Genomic DNA, 17,859 nt, shown 5'->3' with positions numbered 1-17,859 from the left:
TATATACCCTTGCCCCAGGCCTGGAATCATCCCTTTCTATAAGGCAAACTCTGGTGTGATTTAGAATCACCTGGAGGGCTTATTAAAACACAGATTGTTGGGCCCTCCCTCCCTCCCTTCAGCGTTTCTGATTTAATAGGTGTGGGTTGGGGCCCAGTGATTTGCATTTGCGGTTCCCAGGGGGCGCTGCTAACTCTGTTGTAGGGACTACACTTTGAGAACCACTGTTTTAAAGAACCACTGTTGTGTTTTTGTTTTTGGTGAGAGATGATATTTAGAGACTACAGCCTGCGTGCTAGGGAGGATACTGATTCTAGGCTTTTTCAGTGAAAGGAAAGAAATAACAAAACGTAAGTTCATATTCGTATTTCCAATTCAAATTTAGAATTACCTGTTTTAACTTCTTTTGTATTTGTATTTGTTTTCTCTGAGGCTTGGTTCTTATGATAGTGATAATTACTTATTTAATAAATATGTATATATTTATACACACACAGTTTCAGAGTAACAATACGAATATTATTTCCTGCAACATGATTACTGAAAACAGTTTTACGATTTTTGCAGCAGACCCTTTGACCCTGGAGAAATATCCCACTAGGGGGCGTACAAATTAATCTGCTTTTACGTTACTGAAATCATTCCTCTCTGGCTGGTTAACCAGTCAGCTTGATACACAGTTAAATTCTTTTTCTGTTTCTTTTGCTTTTAGTTTTTTTTTTTTTTTAAATTTTTTATTTTATTTTATTTTTATTTATGGCTGTGTTGGGTCTTCATTTCTGTGCGAGGGCTTTCTCCAGTTGCGGCAAGTGGGGGCCACTCTTCATCGCGGTGCGCGGGCCTCTCACTATCGCGGCTTCTCTTGTTGCGGAGCACAGGCTCCAGACGCGCAGGCTCAGTAATTGTGGCTCACGGGCCCAGTTGCTCCGCGGCATGTGGGATCTTCCCAGACCAAGGAACGAACCCGTGTCTCCTGCATTGGCAGGCAGATTCTCAACCACTGCGCCACCAGGGAAGCCCTGCTTTTAGTTTTAGGAGATTATTATTTTATTTTTAAAATAATTATCTAAACATTTAAACAGCTTCACTGGCACGTCTGTAAAATGAGTCGACTCTCTCCTGTACCTTGTTCTCTCCTTTTCCGTACAGGCAGCCATTATTTATGGTTAAATAAATGGCAGTATGCTAGACATACTTCTTTTTTCTCTTGGGGTCCACACCACCCTCCACCCCCCATGCCCACCTGAGCAGTATACTTAGAAGATTACTTGAGGGCGGGATATTTGTAGAGTCCCTTATTCCTTTTCCTTTATAGCTTCAGAGTGCCCCACTGTGAGAATGCACCAGAGTTTGTTCCTCCGTGGGTGGACATCTGGGTTGTTTCCAGCCTTTTGCTGTTATGAATAGTGCTTCAATATTATAAATAGTACAGATTTTGAGGTAGTTAAAAATCACACTGTATACTGTTTGTTTTCTGTTTTTTTCCTTAACATTATAACATGAGCATTTTCCATGTTATTATAAATGTCATTTTTTAAGACAGTTTTTTTTTTCTGATTATGAAAGTAATACAGACTTACTTAGAGATTTTAGAAACTCAGAAAAATGAAAATCAATGCAAAGTCACCCATAATCCCTCTACTTGGGGATGCTGTCATTATTTTGGTGTGTTTCCCCATAGCCTTGACAATATTTTGTATAAACGCTTAGAAAACAATCAGCATCATATTACATAGTATCCTGCTTTGTTTTTACTCATAATTGTGATTTTTTTTATACCATATGCTTTTTATAATTAATTCTCTGTTGCTAGACATTTAATTTCTTTCTGGTTTTTCAGTATTGTTAATAATTTTGTGATACGTGTCTGTGCATGAAGCTTTCCCCAAATTTATTATTCTTAAAAGTTGGTTTTTATAAGACTTTAAATGAGAAGGAAGCTCACGTTTGTTAAATATATCTATTTACCTTGCTCTCTTACAGCAGTAAGGTAAACAGGTAAAAGATTACCTTGAAATTTTTGTCAAGTAAATTCCATTCTTTCTTTTTCTTCTGATAGGACCTTAGAAATGAAGTTGAGAAATTACGCAATGAAGTGAATGAAAGAGAGAAAGCAGTGGAGAATCGTTACAAGAGTCTTTTGAATGAAAGTAATAAAAAATTGCACAGTCAAGAGCAAGTGATCAGAAGTTTAACAGAAAGTGCCAGTCAGAAGGACTTGTTGCTTCAGGTACCACAACATTTTTTCTTTTGTATTTAAATCTTTTGACTTCGGCATAGGTTGTTTTTGTTTTGCTTTGTTTTTTAAACTTTTTTACAGAATGCTTATAAAAAGGTAAGGCTGGGCAAAAAAAGAGTGTGGTCTTCACTGTTATTTATCGGAGCACTGTAGAGCTTTCTTTATGTCATTTGGACCTCAGCCACCAGGGAGGTAAGTTTGGAGAAATGAAAGCTTCGAGAAGAGAAGGGAGTTGTCCTGGGTCACGTGACTAGTAAATGGCAGGGCCTGATTCAGACCCCGGCCTGCTTTGCTCTAGCGCCAGCCTTCTTCTGCTGCGGTACTGGCTTTCCTTTGTGCCATGCTCTCTCACTCCTCTGTACTTTTCTTCTATCTGTTCCTTTTTTGTCTTGGACTACCCTTATCATTTGATGGTATATTGGAGTTTTGATTCAGCTCAGAATTACAGGTAACCATGATGGAGTGAACATGCGTGTTTAACACTGCTTCCTCCTGAAGCCTCATTAATGTGACGGTGAAGGGGTGAAAAGGTATAAACTCACAGGACCAGGAGAATGGGAATGGTGGAAGGGCAGGTTGCTGTCTGAATGATAAGTGGTAACTACATAGGATTCAGCTTTCTCCCCTCTGCCTCATGCCTTGGGGCTGAAAAGCCAACAAGAAGAAGCTGATTAATCCTACAGAACCCAGAAAGGCTCAGTGGGCAGTGGGGGTACCTGGTACCTTTGTCAGCAACAGAGGTTGCTGGAATGCTGGGCAGTTAGGTGGCCTTATTGTCCCCAACAGTATATGGGAGGTTTACTCTGTGGGGACCTTAAACCAGAGAAGCTCTGGCCTGGGGGTCACCAGGTACGGCTGAAAACAGGAGTGGATCCCTCAGTGAGAAGGAGTGGAAGTGTGCGTACCAGCACGGAGAGTCCTCTGTGGACCGAGAAGACTGAAAGATGCTGACTGACAGTAGGGGGTCCTTCAACAAAACAGCCGAGTCCCCACCTGATCACCTCACAGTGAGGCCGCCGCTGATGTACCTTTTCCACGCTCACAGAGCTTCTGGACACTTCTACCCTTAAAGATACGTGGGTGGCCCGAATTCCCCAAACAGGATAAAAGCGTCTAAGAGGAAAGACAAAGACAGAACAAAGCTACGGAGAGGAAACAGAAACAGTGGAGGCGGAGAAGAAAACTAGACAGCTTTTCAAAAAACTCAGTACTGTAACATCTTCAGATAAGAAATGAGTTCGGGATCTGATAAAAAAGATATTTGGGAAAAAGAGGAATGACCTTATTGGAAATTGGAAGTATGATTACAGATATAAAAAGCCTAATAAAAGAGTTAGAAGAGTTGCACGAGAGTCAAGTACATCTTCCAGAAAATATAGTTAAACACAGAAACAAACAAAAAGGTGAGCAAATGAGAGAAGAAAGATAAGAAAATCAGAGTCTCGAGTCAAGGGCTCCAATATATGACGAACAAAAGTTCCAGAAAGATAGAAGAGGCCAAGCAGAGGGAAGGAAAAGTTCAAAGTAATAGGAGAAAACTTTTCAGAATGCAAGGGCAGATATCTCTACCTTGAAAGGGCCTGCTCTGTTTCTGGCACGGTGAATGAAGAAAGACCTCTATCTCAATTTCACAATCCTGTGTCATTGTGAAATTTCAGAACACAGGGGCAAAGAGAGGATCTGAAAGGCTTCCAGAGAGAGGAAAATAATAGGTCCCATACAAAGGACCCAGACCCGAAATGACATCAGAATTCTCAGCAGCCACACTGGAAGCCAGGAGACAGGAGAGCAGTGCTTTCAGAGTTTTGAGGAAAAGTGGTTTCCAATCCAGCATTCTGTAGTCAGCCGAGCTGGCAGCAAGAATGAGGGCAGAATAAAGGCAATTTCAGATATTTGATGCCTAAAATCATCTGCCTCCATGTGCTCTTTGCAGGAAACTGCTGGAGGACGAGTCCGTACAAATGAGGAAGTAACACAGAATGGGATCCAGAAAGTAGGGAATTCACCTGGGATGTGGGGAAGGGAGATCCCAGCCACTTACGTAGAAGCCCGGATTTGAGCCGTTGAGGGAGGGCTTAGTTGGGAGTTTTTCAAGAAACTGAAATAGAGCCCATCGTTTACCTGATGCGTCTTGACTCCATGTAGAAGAATTTATAAGTTTGGAGATAAATTAACACTAAGTATATAATTTAGTTTTATGAAATAAGTAAACGGAACAAAACAGTTGTTGCTAATTCCAAGAAAAGCAAGGAATTAAACACGAACGGAAATGTCATCACGGAACACCATTCGGCTGGGCTGTGGACAGTATGTGCGTGGCCATAATCACGTAAATGCAGAATGTTGATTTAACCAAAATCGTGATGTAACTATTAGGAAAAGCGTTGGGGGGGGGGTAGATGATGTGAGAGCTACGTCCTTAAACTTCTCTGACAGGAACCAGTTAATAAAATCTAACCTTAGGAAATCAAGCAATGTGAGCGTAGGAGCATAATGTAGGAACGTGGAAGTAAATAACAGAAATCAGTAGAGTCAAAAGCTGGTTTTTTTCTGCGAGTGGGACTCAGGTGAGAAGTGGAGAGCTAGGGGCGGCTGTTCCCTTCTAAGCCTTGTGGGCCCGTTTGTTAATGTGTATGTGTAGTTGGACTTGTAAGAAATAGAAATGAAAACTGTAACTCAAGCACAGCTGTGTGATGGTAATTTCTAGAATCTCTGTTTTGGTTATTTGATTCCCAGTGCTCCCTGTAACAGTTCAATGGGTTTTTACAAAAAATTGCTTCCACTTTCTTGTTTGTACTTTCAGCTTTTTTAGAAATGTTTGACATGATGAATTAATTCTGATGGGTGGTTAGGAATGAGTTGAGGTTCTCACCCTTAATTTCCCACAGAGAGTGGACGGACACCTAGTTCAGGAGGTACCAGGTTTTAAATAGTTAGGAATAGATTCTGTGCTTGAATTTGGCCAAAAGACCAGAGAAGTGGTTTCCAGGCTTGTAGTAGTATTGTTGGATGTCACCTCTTCTGAAGGGCTTGGTGAAGCGGGCTGTATTGTGTCTCATCGTGAAGGAGGAGCTTTCACCTGTGACCAGACCCCCAAAGTCGTTGCAGTCTTGCCGTTTTCTTCCTGGAAGTCAAATCTCCTCGTAGATACGGACGGTTCAAGTTTTGTCAAATTTGTAATGTTTCGGGAGCACCTAGACTTTGTTGGGTTTTGATACACAGTCCCTCTAATCACTGCACTAACCCTGTAGCATGGGAAACAGACTCAGAAATCACACCCTGGCCAAGGAGGACCCAGGATTGGAGCCTGGGTCGTGGGGCCAGAGCCTGGGCTTTGTCTTTGTACCCGCTGGGAGGTGTCCCAGTGGTGGCAAGAGGGGAGGTTTGTAATGACTGCTACTGTCCTTGCCTGTGCCTTGCTGGCGTGCTGCTCTCCTGGTTGTAGTAATGCACAAAGGGATTGCATTACCATTTGTAATTGCCTAATATTTGGGGATGGTGGAAATTGTTTAAATTGTGAAAAACAGTAAATCTTCCCTTAAAGAGTTTGGGACCATCTCTTAGTATTTTTTTCTTGTTGACGGCTTCCTTATGATTTGTTTTCTTCCTTAGAAATTCAATGAAAAAGAATTGGACGCAATACAGCAGAACCGTTATTTAATGACTGCGGAGGATCTCGAGTTCAGGAGTGAAAACTTAATAACAGAAAAGTGCTCTTCTCAGTCACCAGGCAGCAAAAGCATCTTCTCCGAGGTAAGCTCGACTGAAATTGGACATTCACATGCAAATTCATATCCTTTCCTGACACATACTTGATGACTCCTCTGACCTAAAGATCCTCCAAGGCCCTTGTGCTGGTAAATGAGCTTACAACAGGTAGCAGGAGGGGTTCTCAGTCTTTCCTCCTTACAGATTCGTATCCTTCAGCTGAGTGTTAGTATTTGCACTGCCCAGGAAACCGAGAAAACTAGAGCTTGTTCAAAGATGAGCCTCATGTTTGCCCTCCTGGGGGCAACTCTCTCAAGAACTATGTAATCTCGAGGTAAGAACATTTTCCAGTTGAACATTTCCATGCACACCTACAATTGCACAGCAGGCCCTTCGTGATCTGGCCCCAAGCTAGCTTTCCATTCTCCTTTTCTTTCATTCCCCATCATCTCTAACAACACCTCACTTCCTGCAGATTCCCGAAAACGCCGTTTGTACCTCTCTGTGCCTTTGCACACGCTGTTCCATCTGCCTGGAATGCCTTCTTCTTCCTTGTTGACCTGGTGGCTCCTGAACACCCCTAGGGCTGCCATGCTGGTGTCACCTTCTCGGGGGCTCCTTCCCTGGCCTGCTGAAAGCGATGTCTCCTCGTCCTCCCCCGTCTGCGGCACTTTGCACACCCATCCACCGTAGCGCTTAGCCCTTGGGTTGACGTTACAGAGCCGCCTTGCTGCTTCCCCTCCCTCGAGCCCTGCGCACCCCAGGAGGCACCTCAGGGGAAGGGAACTGGTGTTCGTGTCTGAATCCCAGTGCCTGGCTCAGTGGACGTTTGTTGATTGAATGACTGATGATATTGGTTTGTGGAGATAAGTCCAGATTGTTCTGACGTGCAGCTTGCCTGTAATACAGCTAGGCAGCCAGAGATGGGAAAGAAAGGCGTTCACTGTCGGCCAAGGTTTGCTGTTTTCTTTTAAGCCTGGCTTTAATTAAGTACATACGTTCAGAAAACAGGGAATTCTTATGCAAATTAGTTCTCTGATGAATGACTCTGATCATGCCTTGTGGTGTTTGTGAAGGGTGATTCTCAAAGTAATTAACAACCAGGGCAGCACGGGCACAGCCATCAGAACAGACTCAGGCGCTAGGGCTGCAGTGGGGTCCCGGAGGCCTGCTCTTGTGCCAGGCACCAACCCTGTAGTTCCTGTAGTTCCTGAGTCTTGGAGAGGGGCTGGGGTGGTTGGGGTGGATGGATCAGGGGTTGGTTTACAGCTGGTGTAGACGTGTTTCAGTATTTTAGCACCAGTACCAGCCATTGCACTGTGTATCCGCTCCGTATCGGCTCTGGTCCTGGAGGGCACCGTTGCCTGAGTGGTGGGAGCTCCTTCTTAACTCTGACCATTTGTGGATTTGCGTTTTGCCGTCTCTCTTGAATAAGAATGTCAGTGAGGACTTGGCCATTGGGCTGGGCCAGAAGTCTGGAGGCCTGGATTCCTCTCTTGGCTCTGTCACTTCACTTGAGTGACCTTGGGCAAGTCCAATAACTAAATCTCAGAGGGCTAATGTTTTGTGATTTAGTTGCTTTATTTTGTGAATAGTTGCTTTATTTTGACCAAATTTAGTTGGGTATTAAGATGCACGTTAACCCATAATCAGACACAGTCTTGTTTTTTTTAACCGTTTTTTAAAAATTGAAGTATAGTTAATTTACAATGTTGTGTTAGTTTTAGGTATACAGTGAAGTGGTTCAGTTATACACCTGTGAGTGTGTGTGTGTGTGTGTGTGTGTGTACATATATTCTTTTTCAGATTCTTTTGCGCTATAGGTTGTTACAAGATACTGAATATAGTTCCCTGTGCCATATTGTAGGTCCTTGTTTATTTTATGTATAGTAGGGCGTATCTGTTAACCCCAAATTCTCAATTCATCCCTTCCCCCCTTCCCTTTTGGTAACCATAAGTTTGTTTTCTATGTCTGTGAGTCTCTTTATGTTTTGTAAATAAGTTCATTTGTATCATATTGTTTTAGAGTCCACATATAAGTGGTATCACATATTTGTCTTTCTCTTTCTGACTTGCTTCACTTAGTATGATCATCTCTAGGTCCATCCATGTTGCTTCAAATGGCATTATTTCATTCTTTTTTTATGGCTGAGTAATATTCCATTACATCTTTATCCATTTAGCTGTCAGTGGACATTTAGGTTGCTTCCATGTCTTGGCTATCGTGAATACTGCTGCTGTGAACATTGGGGTGCATGTGCCTTTTTGAATTAGAGTTTTCTCCAGATATATGCCCAGGAGTGGGATTGCAGGATCATATGGTAGCCCTCTGTTTAGTTTTTTAAGGAACCTCCATACTGTTCTCCATAGTGGCTGCACCCATTTACATTCCTACCAACAGTACAGGAGGGTTCCTTTTCTCCACACCCCCTCCAGCGTTTATTATGTGTAGACTTTTTGATGGTGGCCATTCTGCCCGCTGTGAGGTGCTACCTCATTGTGGTTTGGATTTGCATTTTCTCTAATGATTAGCAATGTTGAGCGTCTTTTCGCGAGGCACAGTCTGTTTTGAAAGAAGATAGCAGCCCATCAGGTTTTTTAGATGGACAAATCATCACTAATTTGAATACATTTAGTTAAACTTTACTATTTTGAATCATGTTTTAGTTATGTAAAAAGTGTCTGGATGTTGAACAAAAAGTTTCTAAATTTACTGAACAGAGTATTTTAATATTTCATGTCACTAGTTTGATCATCTGTACCACATTGTTTTTAGTTTTTTTGTGCTGGCCACTGTCTCTTAGAAACACAAGTATAAAGTCATCCCATGGGCATTTCAGTCATATTTTAGATCCTGGTGAAGCTTAAATGACTGTGCAAAATACCTACATATTTTAGCAAAGGTTTTAATTCTGTTCTGCAAGAGTAATTGCAAATCGAGGATAAAAGATTATAAATGACCATTTAGGAATTGAACATTTCTAGGTGTCAGTTTAAGAAATCCCAGCTGTTGCAGCCTACGGTATTTTCCCCCCGAGAAAGGTGTACTTTTCAGGTTGTGGTTCTTTCTTTGTAGAAAACACGGATTTCTTCTGCTCTGCCCTTGGCCATTTTGTGTTGATTTAGGGTTTATCCTCTGCCCATTTCTACGAAGAACTTGAGGCTGTCATGATGTCTCCGATGGCTCTGGGCAGTCTGTTTTCCTTCTAATCGTGTGTGATCCTGAGAATTAATGCTGGATGACCAGGGAATTGAAGAACAGAGAGTAAAACACACTGACCATATTTAACTTGCTGCAGCCAGAGATTTATAGTTTGGCTATTGACGTGGTTGGGACATTGCAGCTGAATTTCCTGAGTATTAAAATAAATGTCTTTGTTGCAGAGCTGTGACACAGCTACTGAAATAGACACCATCTGTCTACCAGGCCACTAAATTGCCCTGATGACCAAGAAGTGAGCCATTAAGGTTTCTCTTTACATATCTGCTGCCTCTTCAGATTGTGGTCTGCCCATTACATGTGTTTCCTTCAAGTCATTGAGGAAACTATGGTGGAGTAGAAAATGCCTCGGCTTTGGTGTCAGAATGTCCATTCTGCCGCTTATTAGCTCTGTGACCTTGGGCAAGTCACCTCCTCTCTCTGAAACTCACCTTCCTAATCTGTAAATGGGGAGTTACATGCCTACCTCCTGAGAGGATGAAAAATAACGTGAGTGTATTTGTTAAGGTTCTTTTGATTGCAAGCTGTAGGATCCAACGCTGAGGAGTTTGAGCAAAACAACAATGAAAGGGAGTGTTTACTGGGAACATACTGGAGAGTCTCACAGATGCCAAGGGTTGTAGACTCTTGGGCTCTGTCTTGTTTGGAGAGGCAAGGTGGAGGGCGGGGGTGGAGAGTGGGGATGGAGGGCAGAGGGTAGGGGACAGGGGGGTTGGTTGCTCCTGCTGAGCAGGGGCCCCCTCTGGGCCGCTTGGCCCTCTGCCTCTGTGCCGAGAAGATCCACTGGTTTGCCAGCTCTGCCGAGGGAGCCAAATGACTTCATTCTAATGGGGCATGATTCAGCGCAGGGGAACAGGTGATTGATGAAATGGGACCCAAATGGCTCTGAAGAGTTCATTTATTTAACATGGGTGAGCAATTTGCTTCTAGGAAGACGTTGACTCACTCTGACTTCCATTATGCAAAATATCCACAGGAATCTGTGCTCTGAAGAGTCATATTGGTCCCTGTGTTCCCCTCTTACCTTTGTAATCATCATTTCAGCGAGCGTCTGTGGCAAGCACCGTGCCTGGCTTGGGATGCTGCTGCCCGCAAGGGGTCCCCAGGCCTGTGGACACGTGGCTGGTACACGAGCTCCGGGTGAAGGTGAAGGTGAACCAGGGTGCCGTGGGGCTGGAGGAGGGTCTCTGTAAGGGACCACGGAGGGTGTCAGTGAAGAGGGCTCGACTGATGGAGCGTGGTCCCTGAGGAGGAGGAGGGAGTTTGCTGGTTCCACGGAGGTGGAAGGGCAGGAAAGCAAGCACAGGTGTGGCCGGCTGGCAGGTGGAGGGTGGGGGCTGAGGTGAGCAGTGACCTGGAAAACCTGGTGAAGGTTTGGAATGGCTGCCTGAAAGGAGGGGAGGGGAACCAAGCCGGGCACCCAGGCCCTGCACCGCAGTGGGCAGTCCTCTGGGGCTTCCAGCCAGGCCCACGGTGAGCCAGTTAAGATACCGGGTCGGGATTCTTTCACTGGATATGTAGATCCCACAGCTGAGTCTCCCCCATCCAACCGAGGTCCACATTTATTCATCTTTTTTCCTAGTCTTTCTTGGTTGGTTACGTATCTAAGCACAAATTCTAACTGCCACTTATTAGCTGAATGGACTCAAGTACATGACCTGTCCTCTCAGAGAATCAGTTTATTCATCTGAAAAGTGGGAAGATTAATATACCTCCTTGGTTGTTATTATGATTAGAGATGACCTATGTAAAGGACCTGGCCTAGCACTGGAGCGTAGGAATGGTAGTTATGGTTGACACTCCTTAAGTGTTTACTCTGTGCCAAGCATCTGTGTGAGAATTTTGTATAGATTAGCTCAGTTAATCTGTTTCACAACCCTGTGAGATATGTAGAATTATTACCTCTACTTACAGGTGAGGGTATTGAAGCACGGAGAGGTTGAGTAACTTGTTCAAGGTCACACAGCTAATAAGGTCACACGCTCTTAACAATCCCTGCCCTTGGTGGTAGATGCTCAAGAAGCAGTAGGTTTTCTTATTTTCATTGTCACTGTTGGCTGGCCTTTATGTGGCTGACAGTGACTGTGTCACCTTTGTCAAGCTCCCAGTGCTTTGCATCCATCATGGGTCGTTCACGGGTGGACCGAAGAGCACAGGCCCTGGAGCCTGGCTGCCTGGGTCCACACCCTGCCTCACCACCCTGACTCCGTGCCTCAGTTCCCTCATCACCAAAATGGGGAGAGTGGTAATGCTTGAGCTCACTGGCTTGTGAGGATTAAATGAGAAAATGCTGGAGAGCACTTTGTACCACGACTGACATCCTGAGGACATGGTAGCCTCTTCCTCTTGATCCCTGGGTGAGTTCCTCCCAGGCGCTCCCGTGGGGCCCTCTGTCTACGTGCGGTGTGTACGGGTGGGAGCTGACAGTGGTGACTGTGTACAGAAGGCAGGTGGGAGCTCCTTGTGCCAGTGTCATGTGACACGATTTACAAAAGGGCCTGACATTTCTAGCAGTGTGGGTGGCCAGCTTCTCATGATCAAACTGGTGGGTTAGCATTTAAAACCCTCAGTTGGCAGGTGGTGCCTTGGCCTTGTTTCATTCAGGGCTAGAAGCACAGCAGCGTTCTCCTGGGTCAGGGGCTGCTAACCTTTTTGCCCTCTGCATCCCTTTAGTAGTGTGCTGGAGCCAAGGACCTCTGCCCTGGAAAAGTGTTTAAATGCACAAAATATGTGCACAGGATTATAAAGGAAACCAATTATTTTGAAATTTGGTCATCAAAGTATAAAAAAAGGGGCTTCCCTGGTGGCACAGTGGTTGAGAACCTGCCTGCCAATGCAGGGGACACGGGTTCGAACCCTGGTCCGGGAAGATCCCACATGCCGTGGAGCAACTGGGCCCGTGAGCCACAGCTACTGAGCCTGCGCGTCTGGAGCCTGTGCTCCGCAACGAGAGGCCGTGACAGTGAGAGGCCCGCGCACCGCGATGAAGAGTGGCCCCCGCTCTCCGCAACTGGAGAAAGCCCTCGCACAGAAACGAAGACCCAACACAGCCAAAAATAAATAAATAAATAAATAAATAAATTAAAAAAAAAAAATATAAAAAAAAATCAGCTGTAGAAATGGTGCTTCTTTATTAATGTGTTAAATAACAAGATCTAGTGGTGAACAGAGTGACTGCTGTAGTTTTGAGGTAGTGATGAGAATAAATATTTTGAGATACTTGCAACATATACAGAGTAACTATTTCTTTTGATGACAAAATCTCAGGAAAACACGAGTACTACTGTGGTTTGTAGCAGTAACAGTGTTCCTTCAACCCCTAAATGAAGGAGATGCTAAATTTCAGTTACAGGTTAGCGGAAATAAAGATGTACCTTTTTCGCCTCGTTCATGTTTGAGTTTTCGTCGGGGTCGGAAGCCCTGTCCTAGGTCGTTATCTGAACTTTGGGCGACAGGCTGAGTCCACATGAGATGCAAGGGCCGCTTGCAGCCCCTCTCTCTCCACTGACCCAGCGTCTCCCTGGCATTAAGGAGCTTCTAGTCTGTGCCAGGCGCTATGCCAGGTGTCCTGCACACTTTACTTCTTTATTTTAACGTTTTCTTCTTATTTTGAAATAATTTCAGATTTATAGGCAAGTTACAAGAGTAAAGGGTTTTGCTTGTCCTGAGCCATCTCAGAGTAAGTTGCCTGTGTGAAGCCCTGTCAGTTCTGAGTACTTGAGTGTGTACTTCGTGTCAGCAGGGACCTTTTCCTGTATGACACGGCACAGCCATCACAGCCAGGGACTGAGCAGAGACCCTCAGACTGCCATCGAACCCTCAGACTCATTCGTGTCTCACCAGCTGTCCCGTAAAGCCCTTTGTAGTAGAAGGAGCCAATTCAGGATCTTGTGTTGCATTTGATAGACTTTAGTCTTCAGCCTTCCCTTGACTTTCACGGCCCTGAGACTTTTGAAGCGTCCAGGCCGGTTCTGTTGTGGAGCGTCCTTCAGTCGGGTCTGTCTGATGCTTCTTGGTGCCTGGATTCAGGGGAGGCGTCCTTGGCAGGAGTGTCACAGGACCAGAGCTGTGTGTCCTCAGTGTGTCCTATCCGACAGTACATGGCTTAGGTTTGTCCCATTACCGGCCATGCTGACTTGGGTAACTTTGTGAAGGTGGTGTCTGCATGGTGTCTTGACTATGCAGTTACTCTTTTTTCCTTTGTAATTAGTAAGTATTCGAGGGGAGGTCTTTTGAGTCTATGAAAATACGCTGATCTTCTTCAAACTTTCACCCGTTAGTTTTAGCCTCCTTTTATGTTTCTTGGGTGAATAATTCCTTACCATGATGGTTAGCAAATGGTGATTCTTCTAATTCCATTATTCCTTCTACATTTGTTAGTTGTTCTATAAAGAAAAGCCCGTTCTTCTTCCCATGTACTCATTTACTCATGTCCGTGTGGACGTGAATGTCTGTTTCACTCAGTGGGTTATAATCTGTTACTATCATTATTTTGATGCTCAGTTGTCCCAGGCTTGGCCTTTTCAAACTGGCTCCTGTATCCTTTTGACAGTGCTCCATTATTTAAACACTTCCTTGTTTTCTGGTGTGACAAAATGCTGTAGACATGGATTGCTTTTGAATTTCATTGCATCAGTACTGGAACTGGCCATTTCCCCTGGCATCCTTGACTCCTTCCAGCGCACAGCTGAACTTCTATCTGCTCTGTAACTCCGTACGGTGGTGGCTGTTGTCCAGCATTTCACAGGGGGCTCCAGTAAGTAACTTCCTGAGGCCCCAGAACTGGTATGCGACAGAGCCAAGATTTGAACTCTAAAAAAATTCTCACATTCGTGAAATTCACAAAATTACATCCTCACTTCATAAATGAGGAGCCTGAGCCTCACAGAGGTTTGTTAAGCTGGTTAGCTGAGGTCACATAGCTAGTACGTGGCAGAGATCCACCTCAGATCTCTTTATCATCAGTCTGTTCATGGTGCCCTGAAAGCGTGCCTCACCCGACCTCTTCTATTTTAATGTAAGTCCCTTGTCCCTAAAACTTGTCAGGTTTTGGTTGATGAATTTCTTTTCTTTGTAGCAAGAACAAGCGTGGAAGGGCATTCTGTGTAGTTTTGTGAACACAGTGACCAGCAGCTCTGAGCTGGGTTGTGGGGGGGGGGGGGGAGGGGGGAGGAAGTTCCAGGAAGGGCAGTTGGGTATTGTCGGGAGTACAGCGCTCAGCTTTCTTCCTCTGTGAGTGATGGGCGGTCATTCCCCACTCCCCCTGCAGATGGTGCCCTCTGACTGCGGCCTGATCTGGAACCTGGCACAGGGGATCACCTTTGTTTGGATTTGTAAACCAGAACTATCCACATGTGTTTGCATAATGTAAGGATGTGCGCTTTCAAAATTCTTCTCTTAATGTCAGATGCCCATTGTCGTTTTCAGGAAAAGCAACCATTAGGCTATGAAGAGCTGATTCAGGTCTTAAAGAAAGAGCAGGACATCTATACACATCTGGTAAAATCTCTGCAGGACTCAGACAGGTAAGGGTTTCTGTTTGGACATCACGCGCATGCGTAACACACGTATTTTGAATAAATGCTGGTAGTTTCTGAGGCAGTGAAGCCTTCCCACTTTGCTTAGGAAGCTTAAAGTGCTTGGATGGCGATTGCCTTATTTAAATCAGATATACCTATTTCCTAGCAGGAATTGTCTGATTTTTTGGGCAGCAAATGTAGGATAAAAATATCATTAATACTAATTACTCAGGTTTTTATAATACTTTATTATAGATTTAGAAAGTGCCTTCGCGTGTATTATCTCTTGTAATCCTCACTGCTGTTCTGTGAGGTAACATTATTATCCCTGTTTTCCATAAGTGACTCGGAGTGACTTGTGTCTTCACAGAATCGCCGAGGTGATTTGGTGCAATGAGATGTGGGGAGGAGAGCTGATTATAGGCTAGTGGTCTTGCCGCTGCCCTGCCTGTGACCACGGGCAAGTGACACATCTGGGCCTCTCTTTGCCCAGCACTGGGTTGGCCTCAGTGATTTCTCCCGTGGAGGAGTCACCTCTCTGCACACTGGGATGGTTACAGGTGGAAGGATATGATGTCTGGGGTTCATTTCCACACTGCACAGCAGCGCAGGGAGCGGGCGGGGACACCGATGGAACAAGATTGGCCACGGCTCCCTGGTTGTTGGGACAGGGGTGTGGGTAGGTGTCGGGGGGCTCATTATACTGACTTGTCTTCATGTGCTAATGTCTAAAATTTTGCATAATAGAAAGTTAAGAAAACCCACCCCTCTCTGCCGCTTCTCTTCTGCCCTTCACTCCAGCCCTAACGGGGTCCTCACTGTTCCGGGGCCGGGTGTCTCCTGTCTCTGCCTTCAGCAGCTGTCTGCGCCCTGCTCTGCGTCCCCCTCATCCTTGAGGATTTGCCTCAGGGGTTCCCCTTGTCAGGAGGCCCGCTCTTTTGCTGCCCTCACCTCCCTTTGTTACTTGGCTGGTGTGGCCTGCGTCGCGGCCTGGACCGTGCGCCCCCTCAGGGCAGGGGTCCCGTCTTGCTGTCCGCATTTCCCAGTGCCTGTCACGGGGGCTGGTATGGAGTAGGCACTCGGGAGATGTTCAGTGGATGGACCCCCTCCCAACTCTTCTAAGTTATGAGTTTTCAGGATTTTTTTTTTTAAGGATTTTCTTTTTAATTAATTAATTTATTTATTTTTGTCTGTATTGGGTCTTCGGTTCGTGCGAGGGCTTTCTCCAGTTGCGGCAAGCGGGGGCCACTCTTCATCGCGGTGCGGGGACCGCTCTTCATCGCGGTGCGCGGGCCTTTCTCCATCGCGGCCCCTCCCGTTGCGGGGCACAGGCTCCAGACGCGCAGGCTCAGCAATTGTGGCTCACGGGCCCAGCTGCTCCGTGGCATGTGGGATCTTCCCAGACCAGGGCTCGAACCCGTGTCCCCTGCATCAGCAGGCAGATTCTCAACCACTGCGCCACCAGGGAAGCCCAGTTTTCAGGATTTTTAATCTGAAGCGAGTTTAAGGAAAATGAAAACATGCTGATGCAATTCTCTGAAAGTGAGCTTTTTCAAGAAGCCTCAGCTGCTCGTCATTTTCACTTGGGGGAGGGGTTGAGTAGCGCCGGGAACCTCGGAGGGGGAATGGGCACAGCGGGTTTAATTGTGCAGCTACTCCGATGGGAGCCAGTTCTGACTCTGGGCACCGAGAGGCCCTGGGGTGGATGTGGCCGCCGTCAGGCTTCCTCAGCGTCACGGATGGCGGCTCTGCGTTTCATAGGCTCTTCCTTAGTGAATAACAAGGTGCATGGGACCAAGGTGGCTCAGGGCTGTGACTCACAGGGATGCTTAAAAGGTTTCCTGTTCACCTTCAGAGTCAAAATACATTCAGCAGCTCTGAGCTCTTGGGTAAGTCACTTTTCACCCTGAGCCTCAGGATATGTATTTGTGCAATTGAGATTGGCCTGCGTACAGACCTACCTGTTTACCTACCTCCCTATCTACCTTCCAGGGTTGTTTGAAACGAGATGATAATGTGTAAAGTCCTAATTCTCCCTGGCACGTAGTAAGCACTCAATAAATGGTAACGTTTATTAAGACTAACAGCAATGTGAAAAGCCTCCGTATGTCTCAGTATGCCACTGTACATAAACTCAGCTTGTCGGGGGTTTTGAGTCTTCAGACCTTGCCATAGCGAGAGGGCAGAATTGTGGGCTAAGGCCGGTGGAGTCCCCTGGGGTAACTCCAGCATTGCTCACTCTCTGGAAACTGGCAGTGAAAGCTGGATGACTCTGGAGACGTATGATGTACTTGTAACTAAAGTTGGAAAGGGGGAGCGGGGAGGGAGGAACTGACCAAGGGCAGCTGTGTGCCTGGTCCTTTCCCTTTACGATTTATTCCTCACAGTGACGCTTCAACCCCATATCACAGAAGTGGAAATCTGCTCTTGGAGATGTTGAGGGTATTTCCCAAGCTCCTACACTTAGGAGTTCTCAGAGCTTAGATCTCCGTGGCTCCTGAGCCCAGGCCCTTACTGAGACAGCGCTCATCTGGAGGACTAGGACAGTTTATACTTTGCCTGTAACTCAGGCTTTCTCAACCTCGGCAGTGTTGGGATTTGGGGCTAGATAACTTTATGTCTTTTTGTTGAGGGGCTGTCTTGTGCATTGTAGGATGTTTAGCGACATGTCTGGCTTTTGCCACTACATGGCAGTAGCACCCTCCCTGCCCCAGTTGTGACAACCAACGATGTCTCCAGAATTGCCACATGTGCCCTAGGGGGGTTTAAGTCATCTCCAGATGAAAATCACGCCTGTAACTCAGGAGTAGCAGAAAGCTTGGCATATAAATATCTGCTGTATGGGAGTCATTAGAATACGTGGAAGGAAGGAGGTGATGTTTGTTGAGCGCCTCGTGTGTGTCAGGCACTGTGCTAAGCTCTTTCCCTTATAACATCTCATTTAATCCTCAAAACACTCTTGAAGGAAAGGCACTGTCCCCACTTCACGGATGCAGCTAGCAGGACTCGGGCAGTTGAGCTGACCGACAAGGTCATTGAGCTCGTGAGTGGTGGCACTGTGGGGGCGTGCGTCCTCCAGCTCCTCCCCCACTCCGCTCCAGAAAGAGGAAGGCTCAGGGCTGTCCTTTCTTTCTGAGCGAAGCTCCTTTTGTTCCACCGACTCCTCACACCTT

At 45.8% G+C, this 17,859-nt stretch overlaps 1 protein-coding gene across 14 annotated transcripts in view; it reads left to right on the top strand.

Moving 5' to 3' along the window:
- Positions 1-17,859, top strand: part of CDK5RAP2 (CDK5 regulatory subunit associated protein 2) — a 185,154-nt gene that overhangs the window by 82,355 nt on the left and 84,940 nt on the right. For all 14 annotated transcript variants that reach the window (XM_057548360.1, XM_057548356.1, XM_057548355.1 and 11 more), the window contains 3 exons: positions 2,060-2,230; positions 5,852-5,992; positions 14,595-14,692. In XM_057548360.1, coding sequence (XP_057404343.1) covers positions 2,060-2,230; positions 5,852-5,992; positions 14,595-14,692 — 410 coding nt within the window. The remainder of the gene's footprint in view (positions 1-2,059; positions 2,231-5,851; positions 5,993-14,594; positions 14,693-17,859) is intronic.

This window comes from Balaenoptera acutorostrata, chromosome 6 (assembly GCF_949987535.1).
Source record: "Balaenoptera acutorostrata chromosome 6, mBalAcu1.1, whole genome shotgun sequence".
Taxonomy (NCBI): domain Eukaryota; kingdom Metazoa; phylum Chordata; class Mammalia; order Artiodactyla; family Balaenopteridae; genus Balaenoptera; species Balaenoptera acutorostrata.
Note: the sequence above shows the minus strand (reverse complement) of the source record. Positions and strands in the feature narration are given on the sequence as shown.